The sequence below is a fragment of the Alligator sinensis genome, unplaced genomic scaffold, assembly GCF_000455745.1.
Source record: "Alligator sinensis unplaced genomic scaffold, ASM45574v1 scaffold78_1, whole genome shotgun sequence".
Taxonomy (NCBI): domain Eukaryota; kingdom Metazoa; phylum Chordata; order Crocodylia; family Alligatoridae; genus Alligator; species Alligator sinensis.
In genome coordinates this window covers 539,627-555,424 of record NW_005842171.1, presented here as the reverse complement: position 1 = coordinate 555,424, position 15,798 = coordinate 539,627, and the positions used below count along the sequence as shown (strand labels likewise).

The following is a 15,798-nucleotide window of genomic DNA, read 5'->3' as shown; positions in this document are numbered from 1 at the left end:
TAGTTGGGCCCTGCTGTCCCATTTCCAAGCCCTGGAGAGGATTATCTCCCTGGTGGTGGCCCTCTTACTGGGGTTCCACAGGAGTGGGAGGTGCAGCTCTAGGACATGCGGCTCCTGTGCAAAGGCACACTAGCTGCACAGCCCAGGCTGGGTCGCGCTGGCAGGACACATTTTCCATGAGGCTCAGGCAGCAATGCGCCATGGTCCATTGTAGGCATGACGCCGTGGCCTTGCATTGCCGCCTGAGCCTCATGGAAAATGCCCCGCTGGCCTGACCTGACCCTGACTGTGCAGCTGACTCACCATTGCACAGGAGCAATGTGTCCCACAGCTGCACCTCCCACCCCTATGCAAAGGTGTGCTAGCGTGCCGGGCTGGGCCGGGTCCGGCCGCATGCTTTGTGGAGGGGCTTGAGCGGGGACTGCCATATGCTTGCCCCCACACCTGCACCCCCTGTGGGGTGCTGCCAGCACCAGCCAGTGCTGCTGTGGCCTGGCTGCAGAGACAGTGTGGTGCTGCATAACCCAGGCTCTGTACATGCTGAACAGACCCGGCCCAGCCTGCTAGCACATGGCTTTCCCAGTGCTGTGTCGCTGTTGGCTGTGCCTGCAGCCAGGCCACAGGCAAGCTGACTGCTGCTGCCAGTGCCATGGGGGCGGATGGGGGGCAGGCAAGTGGCGGTCCCCGCTCAAGCCCCTTCACAAAGCACGCAGCTACATCCAACCCGGCCTGGCGCAGTGCACTAGCATGCCTTTGCACAGGAGTGGGAGCTGTGGCTCTGGAACACACAACTCCTGTGCAGAGTCAAGCTAGCTGCGAGCTACGATCCTGTGTGGGCTTTGCCGGGCCTGTTCACCATGTACAGAGTCTAGGTTACACAGCACGGCAGCACCACCGGCTGTGCCTACAGGGGGACCACAGCTGCACTGGCTGCTGCCACCAGCATCATGGGGGGCAGGTGTGCAATGGCCCCCACTTGAGCCCTTCCACAAACCCACCCACAGACTGCACACCCCCCTCCCACAACTCCACATACTCCCTGACATCCTCCTGCCACTTCAAACTCAACCACTCACACCCATAAACCCCCCCACTCCCATGTCCCTAACTTACCCGTGACAGCGCCGGGGCAGCAGGAGCACCGTAGAGACACTCTGACCAGAAATCAGTCTCTCTCTCTGGAGGACTGACATCCCCAGGACACAGTAAGGGACAGTGCCCTACCTCACTTTTTTCAGCTGTGCTTTATGTTGGTACCTGGATTTTCAGGTACCAAATTTTGAGCCTGCGCTGCAAATACTCAATGCGAGGAACATTTTTTTTTGTTCCCAGCATGCTTCTTGCAGCATCTCAAACTACTTTGAGGCACTGCAAGAGGCATGTGCGGGCTTGTCTGTACATGCCCACAAGGGGCAAGCTTCTAGCTTCGAGACCCTAGCTCTTCTCAGTCTCTGGCTACCTCAGCAATCCATAGCACCCCCACCTATGAGAACTTTTTCTTCTTGGTTAACTCCTGGGAAGGAGTGGGTGTTTTCTTCTTTTAAAGAGAAAGGGTTCAGAGTTCAGGTGTCCCAAACAGCGCAGCAGACAGGTTCAGATTTATTGTTCCATTTGTAAACAAACAAATTCATTGTACCATTTCACTTTCCTGTCCTCACTCAGACTTTACCGTGTGACAGAGGATGCAGAAAAGGCTGAAGTGCTCACCACAGTGTTCACAGGCAAGGTCAGCTCCCAGACTACTGCACCTGGCAACACAGTTTGGGGAGGAGATGAGTAACCAGCAGTGGCAAAAGAACAGATTGGGGACTATTTAGAACAGCTGGATATGTACCACGATGCACTGAAGGATGCTGAGGGAGTTGACTGATGTGATTGCAGAGCCACTGGCCATCATCTTAGAAAACTCATGACTATCAGGAGAGGTTCCGGATGATTGGAAAAGGACGCGTCGTGCCCATCTTTAAGAAAGGAAAGGAGGATCCAAGGAACGATAGACCAGTCAGCCTTGCCTCAGTTGCTGGAAAAATCATGGAGCAGATCCTCAAATAATCCATTTCTAAGCACTTGGAGGAGAAGGTGATTATTCATAGATTCATAAATTGTAAGGGCTGGAAAGGGACTTTGCAAGATCATCAGGTCCAGCCCCCCTGCACTAGGCAGGAAAGACAACTGGGGTCAGGTGACCCCAGCAAGGTGACTGTCCAGTTTCCTCTTGAAGATTTCCAGGGGAGGCCATAGCCCCACCTCTGGAGGGAGCCTGTTCCACAGTCTGGACACCCTAACTGTGAAGAAGTTTTTCCTAGTGTTAAGCCTGAAAAAGGTCTTCCAGGAGTTTGTGGCCCTTGCTCCTGGTTTTCCCCAAGGGTGCCCTGGTGAACAGTGATTAGAAACAGTAAGCATGGATTCACCAGGGGCAAGTTATGCTTGACCAACCTGATTGCCTTCTTTGATGAGATGACTGGCTCTGTGGATGTGGGAAGACCAGTGGATATGATATACCTTGATTTTTAGCAAAGCTTTCAATATGGTCTCCCACAACATTCCTACAAGCAAGCTGAGGAAGTATGGGCTGGATGAATGGACTGTAAAGTGGATAGAAAGCTGGCTGGATCATCAGGCTCAGAGGGTAGTAGTAAATGGCTTGCTGACTAGTTGACAGCCTGTACCAATGGAGTGCCCTGGAGGCTGGTCCTGGGGCTGGTTTTGTTCAATATCTTCATCAGTGACCGGGAAAATAAGATGGAATGCACCCTCAGCAAGTTTGCAGATGGCCCAGAGAGTAGTAGATACGCTGGAGGGTAGGGTTAGGATTCAGAGAGACCTGAACAAATTGGAGGATTGGACCAAAAGAAATCGCATGAGGTTCAATAAGGACGGGTGCAAAGTCCTGCACTTAAAACAGAAGAATCCCATGCACCAGTACAGGCTGGGGACCAACTGGCTAAGCAGCAGCTCTGCAGAAAATGACCTGTGGGTTATAGTGGACAATAAGCTGAATATGAGCTAACAGTGTGCCCTTGTTGTGAAGAAGGGTAATGGCATACTGGACTGCATTAGTAGGAACACTGCCGGTAGATAAAAGGGAAGTGATTCTTCCCCCCTGTTCAGCACTGGTGAGGCCACACCTGGAGTACTGTGCCCAGTTTTGGGCTCCCCAGTCCAGAAAGGATGTGGACAAAGTGGAAAGAGTCCAGCAGAGGGCAATGAAAATGGTTAGGGAACTGGGTCACATGACTTACGAGGAGAAGCTGAGGGAACTGGGCTTATTTAGCCTGGAGCAGAAAAGACTGAGAGGTGATTTAATAGCAGCTTTCAGCTATCTGAAGGGTGGTTCTAAAGAGGATGGAGCTAAACCAGGTGTGGGCAAAATATGGCCCCCAGGCCAGATCCAGTCCGCCAGGCACTATCATCCAGCCTGCAGATGCCCACCAATTAATTGTACCTTACCTAGCCCACGTACCTCACCTCCCACCCTTGTGGGCAGAAGGGCCCAGCCCAGCCAGCACATGGCTTTCAGGTGGGACTGCTGCTACCACTCCTGAAGCCACCGGGTGACCTGCTTGGCTTCCCTGGTGTCCTGCTTGCTGCAGGAACTAGGTGGGAGTGGGGGGAAGGGGGAGCTACAGCTGGCTGGGAGCATGGGGCTGGGGCTGGCGGCAGTGCAGACCTGGCACCCAGGGTGGCATCAGGTCTGCAGAACTGGGCTAGGCAGGGAGTGGGTGTGAGGGAAAGTCGGGGGCAGGGATGTGGGGACCACCCACACACACCCCCTAATGGCACAGAACCACCACTGCCAGCAGCAATAGCAGGGGGCTTGTGCTCATGGCCTGTGCTGGTGCTGCCACCCAGCAGCATGTGGCTCCAACCAGCACTGCATGTGGTGGCAAGGAGTGCAACCAGGCCAGTTCACCTCTATCGCATGGGGCTCCGTGCTACACGCATGTACCTCCTAGCACTCGCATGCCACCAGAGGAAGCCCCACATGATGGAGTCAGCTGCTTTCCCGCCCCCTGCCATGCAGTTCTTTGGACTCTGCTGGGAAGCAGAGGGCGGGGCTCCCCTCCACTTTCAGTGGTGTCACTGGACCTGCACAGCAGGGAACAACAGAGGCAGCCAGCTCCATTGCATGGGGCTTCCCCCAGTGGCACACGAGTGCGGGAGCTGCACGTGAGCAGCATGGAGCCCCACACAATAGAGGCAGGCTGGCCTGGCTGCCACCAGGTGCTGTGCTGGCCAGAGCAGCACACTGCTGGGCAGCAGCACCAGCACAGACCACGAGCACCTGCCTGCTGCTACTGCTGCTGCTGCTACTGGCAACAGGGGCTGTGCACAATGGAGGGGAGTGTGTGGGGGGTCCCCATACACCCCCACCCTCCCTCACACCCCACAAATGCCACATACATACACGCTGCTCTTCCAACCCTCAACATATACACCCCTTCACAAGCCCCCCATCCCACCCTACACATACACCTACCCCCAACCGCGCCCCATACCCCTCACACAATATACAAGAATAAGACTTTATTTTTGTGTTATTATGCAATCATATACAGTATCCAAACACAAATCATGACAAAAAAGTTTTGTAATAAAATTAAAATATGTTTATAGTAGGTGTTTGACTTTTAGTATATGATTTGCATTTTTTCTGGTTCCAAGATGGCAGCCCTCCCCTCCCAAAAGGAGTACTTCCAGGGGGCAAAGTTAAGCTATATTTGAAGATTTTATCAACATTATTTGAATGCAAAAGATGAAATAGGTAGGCAAAACTTCAGTTACTACTGCATCCCTGAACTGTCAAATCCTGGTGATATTGCTTAAATGATGCTTAAAGTTCACATCAGTGGTTTACCAGACACTCCACTTATCTCAGCTTCTGTAGGCATACAACCAGGTATTTTCAGTTGCTCGCCACAGTAATTTGCATACTTCTTTTATTGGTATATTTGTGTAAGAGAGGTCTAATTCCAGAACAGTAAATAATTAATTTCATTTGATTACCATGCATTTTACTGGAGCCTAGCTGGAGCCCAGCAAAACTATTTTTTATGATAAATGCATGCTATCATTTTGATAACTGCAGATAAAATAGATCCTGCTTAGCTTTCAGGACTTTCCAAAAAAACAAAAAAAAATTGGTATCTAGTCATGTACTTGTAATCTACTGTAGTCTTTGTTTCAGGTATCAGTTAAAAATGACTGATTTTTTGGTATGAGATATTTTTATCAGGATGATATAAGTAAAAATACAGAAATAGTCTGATTTGTATTAAAATATTGCATATGCTAGATCAAATAGTGCAACAGGCACGTTTTTTCTTAAGTTTCTATTTTAAAATATAATATTTTGCCACAGAAGATAAGGAAGAAAATTGATAGCAATATTAGCTTTTATGGAACAGTAAATATGATCTAAATAAATGCAACAATTCTTTGCCAATGTCAGTAATACAGAGCAACCTGTTTAACCAAGGTACTCCCAAACTTAAACAAAAAGGTACAATGATGGTCAGTTCCTAAATTAAACCTGTTAAAAGCTCTATAGTTAAGCATAACAACTCACAATAATTGAGGGTAGGAGCACAGGAAAAGGACATCAAGTAAAGGAGTACTATATGGTTACTGCTCCTATGAAGACATTTTAAATTGCAGTCATTTTATCAAGTATTTCATGTACTTTGATTTGCTAAATTCTGCTTTTATCTATTTCTGCTTTTGCTTTTCTTAAATCTGTAGTTTTAAATGAAGTAATGGTGGGCCATATATGTAATAAATACTTGCTTTTCTTTATAGGTGACCCACTTCAGTGCACTGCTTGGGTGGGACAGTGTGCCCTATACATAGTGATCATGATGTTTGAGAAAACCATCATCATTATAGTCCTCCTAATACCTCAGTGGAAAGAGGTTTGACTCTTTATGCCATTTTACAGTTTCATGAATTTCAGTTGGATACCAGAAAGCAATAGGCTGCTAATATTTAAAATACTGGTTTTGTATAAGACTTACACTGCAGACATTTATATAAATTTTATGCCAGTTAACTCTGTTACCTCTAGCAGTCATGCATCTTGTTATCTTTAGTACACCCCCATTCAGACTTTCTGGCATCCACTGGTGACAATAATCCCAGTCTGATTTGTTTTAGTAGATACTGCATCAGGTACAGTGCAAATTCATGTGCCTATCTGAGTTATATAGGAAATAATAAGTGCTATAGGATTTGACAAAATCTCCCTAGCAAGTTCTAAGTGATAGACTCAGTGGGCACCTGTACACACCACAGGGTTTGCTCATTAAATTAAATAAATTTATAAAACTTAAATTTGTTTATTTTGTAGCATCACATCAGCGTTTGCATGCACTAGGTTTTCAAACAAATTAAGCTTTGAAGCGTGTCACTAGTATTTGCACACGTTTTGGTTTCAAACAAATTAAGCCCGTTTCCCCAACCAGCACCACAGGAGATCAGGACAGTCCAGCACTGCCCTCTTCTCCCCCCCCCCCCTGCTGAGCCTATAAGTATGCTGCAGGTTCTCCCCCGCCCTCCCCCCCCCCCCCCCCCCCCCCCCGGCCTGGGGCCCCTCACCTGTGCCCTGCCATCCACTTGTGGGAGCATGGAACTGGCAAACAGCACAAGGAAAAAAAAAAAGTGAAAGCAATTCAAAGGGGTGAACTACAAAAAAGTTGCGATGCCATCTGGTGAACAGAGAGGCTCATTACACATCTTTGAGTGCCTTTGTGTTTGCATGCAATGAATCCATGGATGTGACACTTTAATTCTCAGCGAGCCAAACTAAACTACGTCTGAGGTTTTACTTCAATGCACTAGAAAGACTTTTAGAGCATCCGAAAACCTGCTTGTGCAAACAGTCACACTGTTGCAGCACAAGAAAGGGCAAAAAATGTAGTGTGTACAAAGGCTCAGTGAAGCCCTGGGAATTTGCATTGGACTAGTAAATCCATTGCTGGTTTACAGAATTTAGAAAAATAGCCAGTAAGCAATAAGTATCATATATCCCCACAGCAAGAAGCATGACTCCCCACAGCTGTACACACCCCTGAGGCAGGCATGGGAGCACATGCCCCCCACGGGGGAGAGGTGGGCTGCCAACTACAGGCTCAAGGCTCTGCACCCTGCTGCCTTCACCCCGGGAGTTCAGCTGTGTGACACCAGTGTGCTTCCTGCCGCTGGGTGGGTAGGGGATGTGCCACATGGCCAGCGTGCCCTGGGTCTCCTGCCCGCCCAGTGGGTGACAATGGCATCACTTGGCTGAGCTCCTGGGGCAAAGGCAGCAGGGCACAGAGTCCCGAGCCTGCAGCAGGCAGCCCACCTCTGCCCTGCGGGGGGCATGTGGCCCCCATGCCTCCCCCAGGGGGCGGGCGGGGGTGTAGCTGCAGGAAGCTACGCCTTCCCCTCTCCCCCGTGCCTCTGGACAACCTGTCCCACTACTACCAGTTAATCATGTCTTAAGAGTAAGATGTACCAAGGACCTGGGAAATAGCTTCTAGACTGGGAGCTGTATTTAAAAAAAAAACAAAAAAAAACTTTAATAATTTATGCTATATACCTGACTATGATTACCTATAGCAGCACAACTATCAGGGCAATGTATTGTAACTCACTGCTGTAGTGTGGCTTTTAACTGGAATGTAATTAGAATTTTAAAATTCCTCTGGGGACCCCATGAATCTTGCATTAATAATGGGATTGGTCAGTCATTCAAACATGCTGACAATTCTTTTAAAGTGTTTTTTAGCGTTTAAAACTCAGTATCCTATGTCCTGATATTTGGTTTGAAACCTTAAGTACGTGTTTGAAATGATTTCCAAGATGGGTCTACTCAAAAGCTTTGTGACAAAGAGAAAAATTATATTTGAACATACACCATGCTTTTTTACCAAATCTATTTTAGAGTCCTGATCAGTTGCAGGAAGCGTGCAGTTGCAGCATTTGGGAAACGTGTATGGTTTCATGACAGTATTTTGTGTGAAGCGGGAATTCTACTTTTTTCACTTTTAAAAGGATAATTATAGATGAAGTCATAGGATGGTAGACTTCAGTATGTATGTGAAACAAGTGCTACATGTTTTGTCTCAAGATAGTACAAAATAAACTACTGAATATTGAATTTGATTGCATTATTAATTAGAGATGAGTATCTACTAATAAATGTTCTAGAGACAATCTCTGGAGACTAAAGCAGGATTTTTGTAGCAATATATTTTATAGTGGTTTGACCAGTTTAAGTCTCCAAGTGATGGGGCTTCAGACATTTCCATTGAGAGTATAAAGTTGTTAACTTTTCAGGAATTATCTGCTCGTTCTGACTAATCACTTTTCTTCAGATTACTTCTGTAAAGATAAGTTCTTGACATGACAAAGTTTGTCTAGTCAGTCCCACTTATTTGTCCTTTGAATAATTGTCCACATAGACATTCTCACTTGTTCTTTGACTGGACACTGTTTGCCTTAGCAGTATCTGTAGAGTACGCTAGCCATTTGTCTTATCATATTTCTGCACTGAAAAAACAAAAGGCAGTGCACACTTCCTACTTTCATCTCTTCACAAAACCCTGGCTAGAGATGGAGCAGTTTTTTGGAGTACTTTGCATGATTCAAGGTTCTCACTTTGGAACAGCTTATCTTAGGAAAACACTTTTGCTATATGAGGAAGAGTGCTGAGAGTGAATTTTGGCTTGGTACTGGCCAACACCTGCTCCCCCCCCCAGCTCAGTTCCATCAGTGCCATGCAACAATGCCATCTCAGCTTTGCTGCAGGTACAGAGTTCTCTCATTTACCTAGGTCAAACCATCCCAGGCTTTATGGTATGGGTAGAGATGGTACTGTTTGGAAGATAGCCTTATCCAGACCTGGTTGCTCCCTTGGGTTCAGGCCATGTTCCTCTTGTGTCACACAGCATGGCAAATTGGATGCCAGTACATTGACCCAACAGCTGCCTGACAATGCCAGCATGGCCAATTTGGCTATGGTATCCCAACAACATTCCTCATTGCTCAGAGGTTCTCTTGACCTCTGCAAAGGGACACTTGCTTCTTCCCAGACCATTGCAGTAGATTCTTCCATCCTCACCACAGATCTGTCCTCTCCCCTGTTCAAATTTGGTGCAGTTTATGTCCCAGTTGTCAAAGGGCATTAATGGGGCTTTTACAAGCTCAAAAAGAATAGCAAGATTGCTTTAGAGAAGAGATCTGCCACATGAATGCTTGTGTACCCCCCCCAACCACTGCACAGCACAGGTGTGCAAGAACAATCCCCCCAGCCACTGTGCACTCACACACATGGGTGTCCTCCAATTGCTGTACCGCATGAGAAACCCCCTCCCTCTCCCCTAGCCACAGCCCTGGAGGAAGGAAACTAGAGACTTCAGCTTCTATTGCTGCTGAAAAAGTGACTGGGTAGAAGCCCAGGGCCCCACATTAACTGCCTTTTGGCTGCATGCAGCCTGTAGGCCACCAATTGGACAGCCCTGTCACATTGTACCAGGAGCTGAAGAACTGAGTTGAGCAATCTCAGAAGAGTAGATGGCTGGCAAGTCTGTATCTCTTGAGCACCTCCATCAAATCCAATTTAGGAGTGCCACAGTCTATAAAGTGCTGTTTTCTGGGAGGCTTCCTGGTTCTAGGTGGAGGCTGCATCAGTGAAGCAGAGGCAGATACTAGGGAGAAAGGACCTCTTCGATATGCTGTGTATTTGAACTTTCAGTTGTATGAGAAGAAGAAATACCTCAAAGGATCAGAGAGTAGCTCTTGAATCTTTGAGCATATGCAGGGTGCCATCAGTTCTGCAGCTAAAACACTGTGCCCTCAAATGGGAAGTCTAGGGTAGCTTGACTCCTTGGGGAAGCCTCACCCCTGCAGCCATGTTGATCGGTACATAACTACTCCTGATATAGTGAACCTGACGGTGGAGTTGGCTGTGTCTAGAGTGGTCTGTAATGCTTGGTCACAAATTGCAGGGGTTTAGGTTGTAGCTGTGTTGGTCTAAGGATATAGGCAGACAAGGTTCCTTGGGTGAATTTGATATCTTTTATTAGACCAACCCAAATGGTTGGAGAATAGTTATTAAGCAAGCTTTCGGGTTCAAAAACCCTTCGTCAGGCTCAGGAAGCTGCAGCAGTTGGTGTGTGCTCTTCCTGGATGGACTGAAAAGTAAACCAGCCAGGGGCTGGGCTGGGCGGGGGAGTCAGTTGCCAGGCAGATTATAATGTATCAAAAATCCAATGTCTATGTTTAGTCCCTGATCTCTAGTACCCAGCAGGTTGATGAAATGGAGCTCATAGGCTCGTCTCTGGGATGTTTTGTGTAAATTTCCCTTGAGGATCAGGACAGAGATTGGAGAGAGAGTGGCCCTCCTGTGAGAAATGTGCCCCCACCGGTAATTGGGTGTTTCTGTCTTTGATGGATTTCCGGTGTGCGTTCATTCTGGTGCGCAGTTGTTGTCTGGTCTCTCCTACATATCTTCCATCAGGGCATTTGGTGCATTGGATGAGGTATACTACATTCCTGGAGGTGCAGCTGTAAGATGCAGGGATGCTGATGGCTCTGTTGTGGGGTGTAGTAATAGTGGGGGTGGTGGAGATGTGGGGGCAGGTTTTGCATTTCTTGTCATGGCACGGTCTGGATCCTTTTGGTGTGTTCTGGGCTTGAGGAAGTTTGCTTCTGGTGATGAGGTTGGCGAGGTTCGGTGCTTGTCTGAAGGCTAGGATGGGTGGCTCTGGGAAGATCTTTTTAAGAATAGGGTCTTTTTCTAATATGGGTTGCAATTTTTTGAGGATTTTCCGTACAGGTTCAAGGGATGGGTGATAGGTCATAACCAGCGGTGTGCGATTTGTGGGTGTTTTTCTTCTGTACTGCAGCAGTTCTTCACATGGTATCCAGGTGGCTCTTTCAAACGTGCGATCTACCTCTCTGGAGGAGTGTCCTTGCTGGGTGAAAGCCTTTTTAAGATTGGTGAGGTGGCAATCCCGGGTGGTCTCTTCAGTACAGATGCGGTGGTATCTGAGGGCTTGGCTGTATATCACTGCTTTTTTGGTGTGTAAAAAAAAAAAAAAGGTAAAAAGGTTGGCATACTGTGGGGCCATTTTAGTGCCCATAGCTGTTCCCATCATCTGGAGGAAGTGTTGATTATTAAAAGTGAAATTGTTGTGTGTGAGGATGAAGTGTATAAGCTCAGTGATATCTTTGGGTCTGTATTCTGGGTTGTAATCTTGTTCCTGTAGATATGTAAGGCAGGCATGGATGCCATCCTGGTGTGGGATGTTGGTGTATAGGCTGGTAACATCCATGGTGGCTAGGAGTGTGTTGCTGGGAAAGTAATTTACACAACACTTCCCAGAGACGAGCCTATGAGCTCCATTTCATCAACCTGCTGGATACTAGAGATCAGGGACTAAACATAGACATTGGATTTTTGATACATTATAATCTGCCTGGCAGCTGACTCCCCCGCCCAGCCCAGCCCCTGGCTGGTTTACTTTTCATTCCATCCAGGAAGAGCACACACCAACTGCTGCAGCTTCCTGAGCCTGACGAAGGGTTTTTGAACCCGAAAGCTTGCTTAATAACTATTCTCCAACCATTTGGGTTGGTCTAATAAAAGATATCAAATTCACCCAAGGAACCTTGTCTGGTCAGAAATTGCCCTTTTGAAATTAAGAACGTCGGGTTCTTCTATCAGTACTAAGGGACAGTGTCAGATCTACCAGCTTTGGAAAGCTGTTGTGAATTAAAAGAGCCATTGTAGTTAGCTATTTGAAACTGCAAGCTAGCTGATTAATAGTCTTTTACTAAAATGGTCAAACCGTTTGGTCTTGATGTGCTTTTTACAACTTGGCTTTCTCATTTGCAAACTGCAAACAGGATGTGTTGGGTAAGGAATACAAATCCAGAGTGTTGTCTGGTCCATCCATTTAGCAGCGGTCTAGAAGGAAACAAGGATTCACTAAGTCCATGATGTCCTTGCCAATTGTCAAAGCTACCTTTGCTAGGTCCACTTGGTGTAGTATGTTCACCAGGAAGCATGATTGTTCATGTGGCCTCTGCTAGTGTAATCCCTAGGGCATGTTGCTGGCTTAGGGCATGCTGAGACTTAGAATTTGGACAGCCCTGCAATATGACATCAGGCTGCTGAGCTGTGGTGCCAAAGGGATTCTGTCCAGTTTCCCTCACATCCCATCTCCCAACCCCCATCTTTGTCTCTTTTCAGGAGTCGTTATGAGAGTCTGACCCACTTCTGGATATGGGCCATAGGTTTTCTTGCCAGGGCTGCCAGAGCTGCTGTATCATGCAGCTAGCACCCAGGAGGCTAATGCTACCACTACACATGCCTGTCCCCTTTTCTCATTACCAGCTGCTTCATTTTAGTCACTAATAGCAACCCCAAAACAGATATTGAGTGATGGGTAAGGTGGGAGGGAGGGAGTGGCACTGCCAGTGTTAACTTCCTGGGTGCTGACTTATGATGACAAGTCCCATGAACAAGATCTAGAGAGAGACTGTCCAGCCTGGAAGAGGCCAATGGGCCAGATGCCACACCTTTGTGGGCTGTATGACTACCCAGTCTAGATGACTCTGAAACCACCTCCGTGTGTGGGAGCACTGTTCTGGAGTCACCCACAAGTGAGAATATGTATGTGGACTTTATTCAGTGGCGTTACTTTCCAGTAACTGAAATTCTTCAGGATATATGGGCTCACATATACAATTGAATCCCACCTTCCATGCAGTCAAAAATAACATAAGTCTCTGATTGAGAGCAAGCAGGAGGAAAAGCACACAGTGCCCTTTATCCCCTTGGTATGGGGGCGCAAAAAAGGCAGTGCTAGAGTACAATCTCCAAAAAGTCTCTAGTCAAAACACAAGACATGAAATGCATCTCCCACATGTGAGAATGTTCATGTGGACAGTACATCTCAAAGAACTTCAGTTGCTGCCAAGTAACTTCATTTTACTGAAAGTGGTTTATAAGTCATCTTTAATAAAGCATATTTCTTTTCTGTGAAGCTTCCCTTTCTAATTCATAAGTTTATCACCCTAATATTATCTCTAGGACATAAATTACTACACTTTCTAATCCAACTGTGTACATATTGCCACAGTCTGAATTTGATCCTTTTTTTCCCCACAGGTAGCTTTATTGAATCCTATAGAGAACCCCCAGCTGGAGCTGGCTATCGTCATGCTGATAGTTCCCTTCTTTGTTAATGTTAGTACAACTGCATGATTCTGTGACAGTTAACCTGTATTTTTTTCCATCTGTTCCCATCAATTTAATGTTAATCATTAAAGCACAGCATTCCATGGTAATAGCTGTATTATAAGCAACAGAGGTGTTGAAGACTTAAAAAAAAAGTGTGCATTTATATGTCTCTGTCAGCTAAATAACAGAACACAGCAATGATGCCCAGAATTTATTACATCATGGATGTGTTACTTTGAAGTCATAGGCCATGTCCATATGAGTGCAGCTGTGTGGCATGTGGCAAAGCAAACATATGTATGCAACGCCACATACCACATGTTCCATTATGCCCCGTGCTGCAATGAAGCAGCATGGGGGGGGGTTGACTCCTGGATATGCAGGGGTCAGATCAACCCACAGAGAAAAAAGTAGACTTGTGCACATGGCAGCAGCATGCACGGAAGCCAGAGTCTGGCAGGCCAGAGCCACACTCTGCCTCTGGCCAGGCTCCACACAGCAGGATCACCGCTGCTGCAGCCCCAGGAGGCCCCCAGAACCCCAGGTAAGGCTGTTGGGGCCAGTCCAGTGCTGGCCTCAGCCTCCCCTACCCTACTGGCATAACTTGCTGCACACCAGCACACACATATGGCATGGGCGTTCCCCAGGGACAACTAGCAGTGGCACACGGTGCACTGCCCCTAGTTGTCACTGGGGAATCAAATGTCCACACATGTCTGGACGTGGCCATAGAGTCCAACCATTGCCCCTGGTGTTGAATATAGCATTCAGATATTATTACACAAATTATAAAGTTCCAATTAAGTTTATATGAAGAAAGTATTCATTTACTATTAGTGACAAAAATATCATCACCCTGAAATACCCTAAACCTGGGATGTCAAACACACCCTGCACCCCAGGCTGGATTTGAACAATGGGGCTCCTCACAGGCTGGATCCAGATGCAGCAGCCATGGTGGGATGAACCATATTGTTCACCCCCTACCACATCTGCTGGCACACATGCCTCAGAGCTCTGTCCTCTATTTCAGCAGCAAGCCCTGCCCCTCCTTGCCATGCCCCCAAATTCCTGGTCCCTCTATGAGCCCCACAGGCTATAAGGCACAGCTCTGCAGGCCATAGGTTTCACTCCTACCCTAAACCAAGTAAGGTTATCAGTATGGCAGTTTAAAAAAAATGTATTGTTAATCACTGAAGAGTTGCTTCTTTATTTCCTGTCACTGAAAGAGGAAGCAATAGAATAGCTTTATTCTAAGAGATATTGAGCATACATTAGCCTAATGTGACTTTGGATCTGTGCCAGAGTATGTCAGACTTCCATTTAGTGTAACTTTCTCTAATTCTGTCCCCATGCACAAGTGACTAACAAATATACTGACCTGAGGAAAACTGAATTCTGAATTTCTCCTTGTCTCCATCACAGGCATTGATGTTTTGGGTAGTGGATAATTTTCTTATGAAGAAAGGAAAGACAAAAGCTAAACTTGAAGAAAAGGAAGCAGGACAGGATTCGAGGAATGGAAGTAAAGTCCGTTACAGGAGAGCAGCATCACATGAAGAGTCAGAATCAGAGGTATATAGATTGCCACACATGTTGTGATTTTTGTTCCATCTTTGCCTTAAGCCAGTGTACAAGACACCCATTGAATAGCATAGTATTTGCTAATCCCTTTTTTTACCTATAAATGTTTCACAAGACCACAGTAGTTTTAACTGATACTTTAGGGCATCTATACAAGTGCTCCAGGGTGGAGCAGGGGGGGGCAACTTAATAAGGGCGGATGGTTCAAGCATTATTTAAAGCACCTCCTTATGCCATTTTGAAATGCAGAGATGCTGAATTCACGTGATGTGGAGTCTGCTGGAGCATGCTAATTAGCACACTCTACCAGACTCAATTAATCAAGTCTGCTCTGATGTGCGCTAATTAGCATGCCTCGGAGCAGAGGTCCATTGCATGTGTAGGTGTCCTTAGATTTTGGGGTGCCAGTTAATTCACTTAACAGGAAACTACAGTTTTTCACAGCTTTAGAATTATATTGTCTGCTGAATTTTCAGAAGTCCTGAAATGTACATTTCATGCTTTAATCAATTATGGTAAAATGTGACAAAATTGAAGTAAAGGGTCTACAAATTTTTGGAATCAGGAAGATGAAGTTAATGAGACAGCAGCAATTTTGATATCAATTCTAATTCATTAGTTTGTAGGGTAATACACCACAAACCAACATGATTCTGGCTTCCCCATTCAGCTGTTCAAATTCAAATACAATGTTATTTGCAGTATCTCAATAGATTAACACCATCCTGTCAGTCAGCTTTAGTTACTCCTCATCAAAAGAGCTTAACTAGGGCAAGTAAGAAATTTGATTTGAACTGCCACTCACCAAAACATGTTAAGTACCCCTTTTGTTGTGCTTAAAGACAAGCAGCTTCCCTGAATGAGAATTTTAGTAACCACTGTATAAAAGAACTTTCTATATTATCAAGATTTCATAGATAGATTTCTAGAGTTGTAAGGGACCTGGTAGATCATCGTGTCCAACTCCCTGCTCCAGGCAGGAAAGA

General features: G+C 46.4%; 1 protein-coding gene across 1 annotated transcript in view; it reads left to right on the top strand.

Annotated features, from left to right (window-relative positions):
* STIMATE (STIM activating enhancer) overlaps nucleotides 1-15,798 on the top strand; it is a 47,785-nt gene that overhangs the window by 24,109 nt on the left and 7,878 nt on the right. Inside the window, exons 5-7 of the mRNA XM_014520964.2 lie at nucleotides 5,800-5,912; nucleotides 13,157-13,234; nucleotides 14,654-14,803. Of these exons, the coding sequence (XP_014376450.2) occupies nucleotides 5,800-5,912; nucleotides 13,157-13,234; nucleotides 14,654-14,803 (341 nt within the window). The remainder of the gene's footprint in view (nucleotides 1-5,799; nucleotides 5,913-13,156; nucleotides 13,235-14,653; nucleotides 14,804-15,798) is intronic.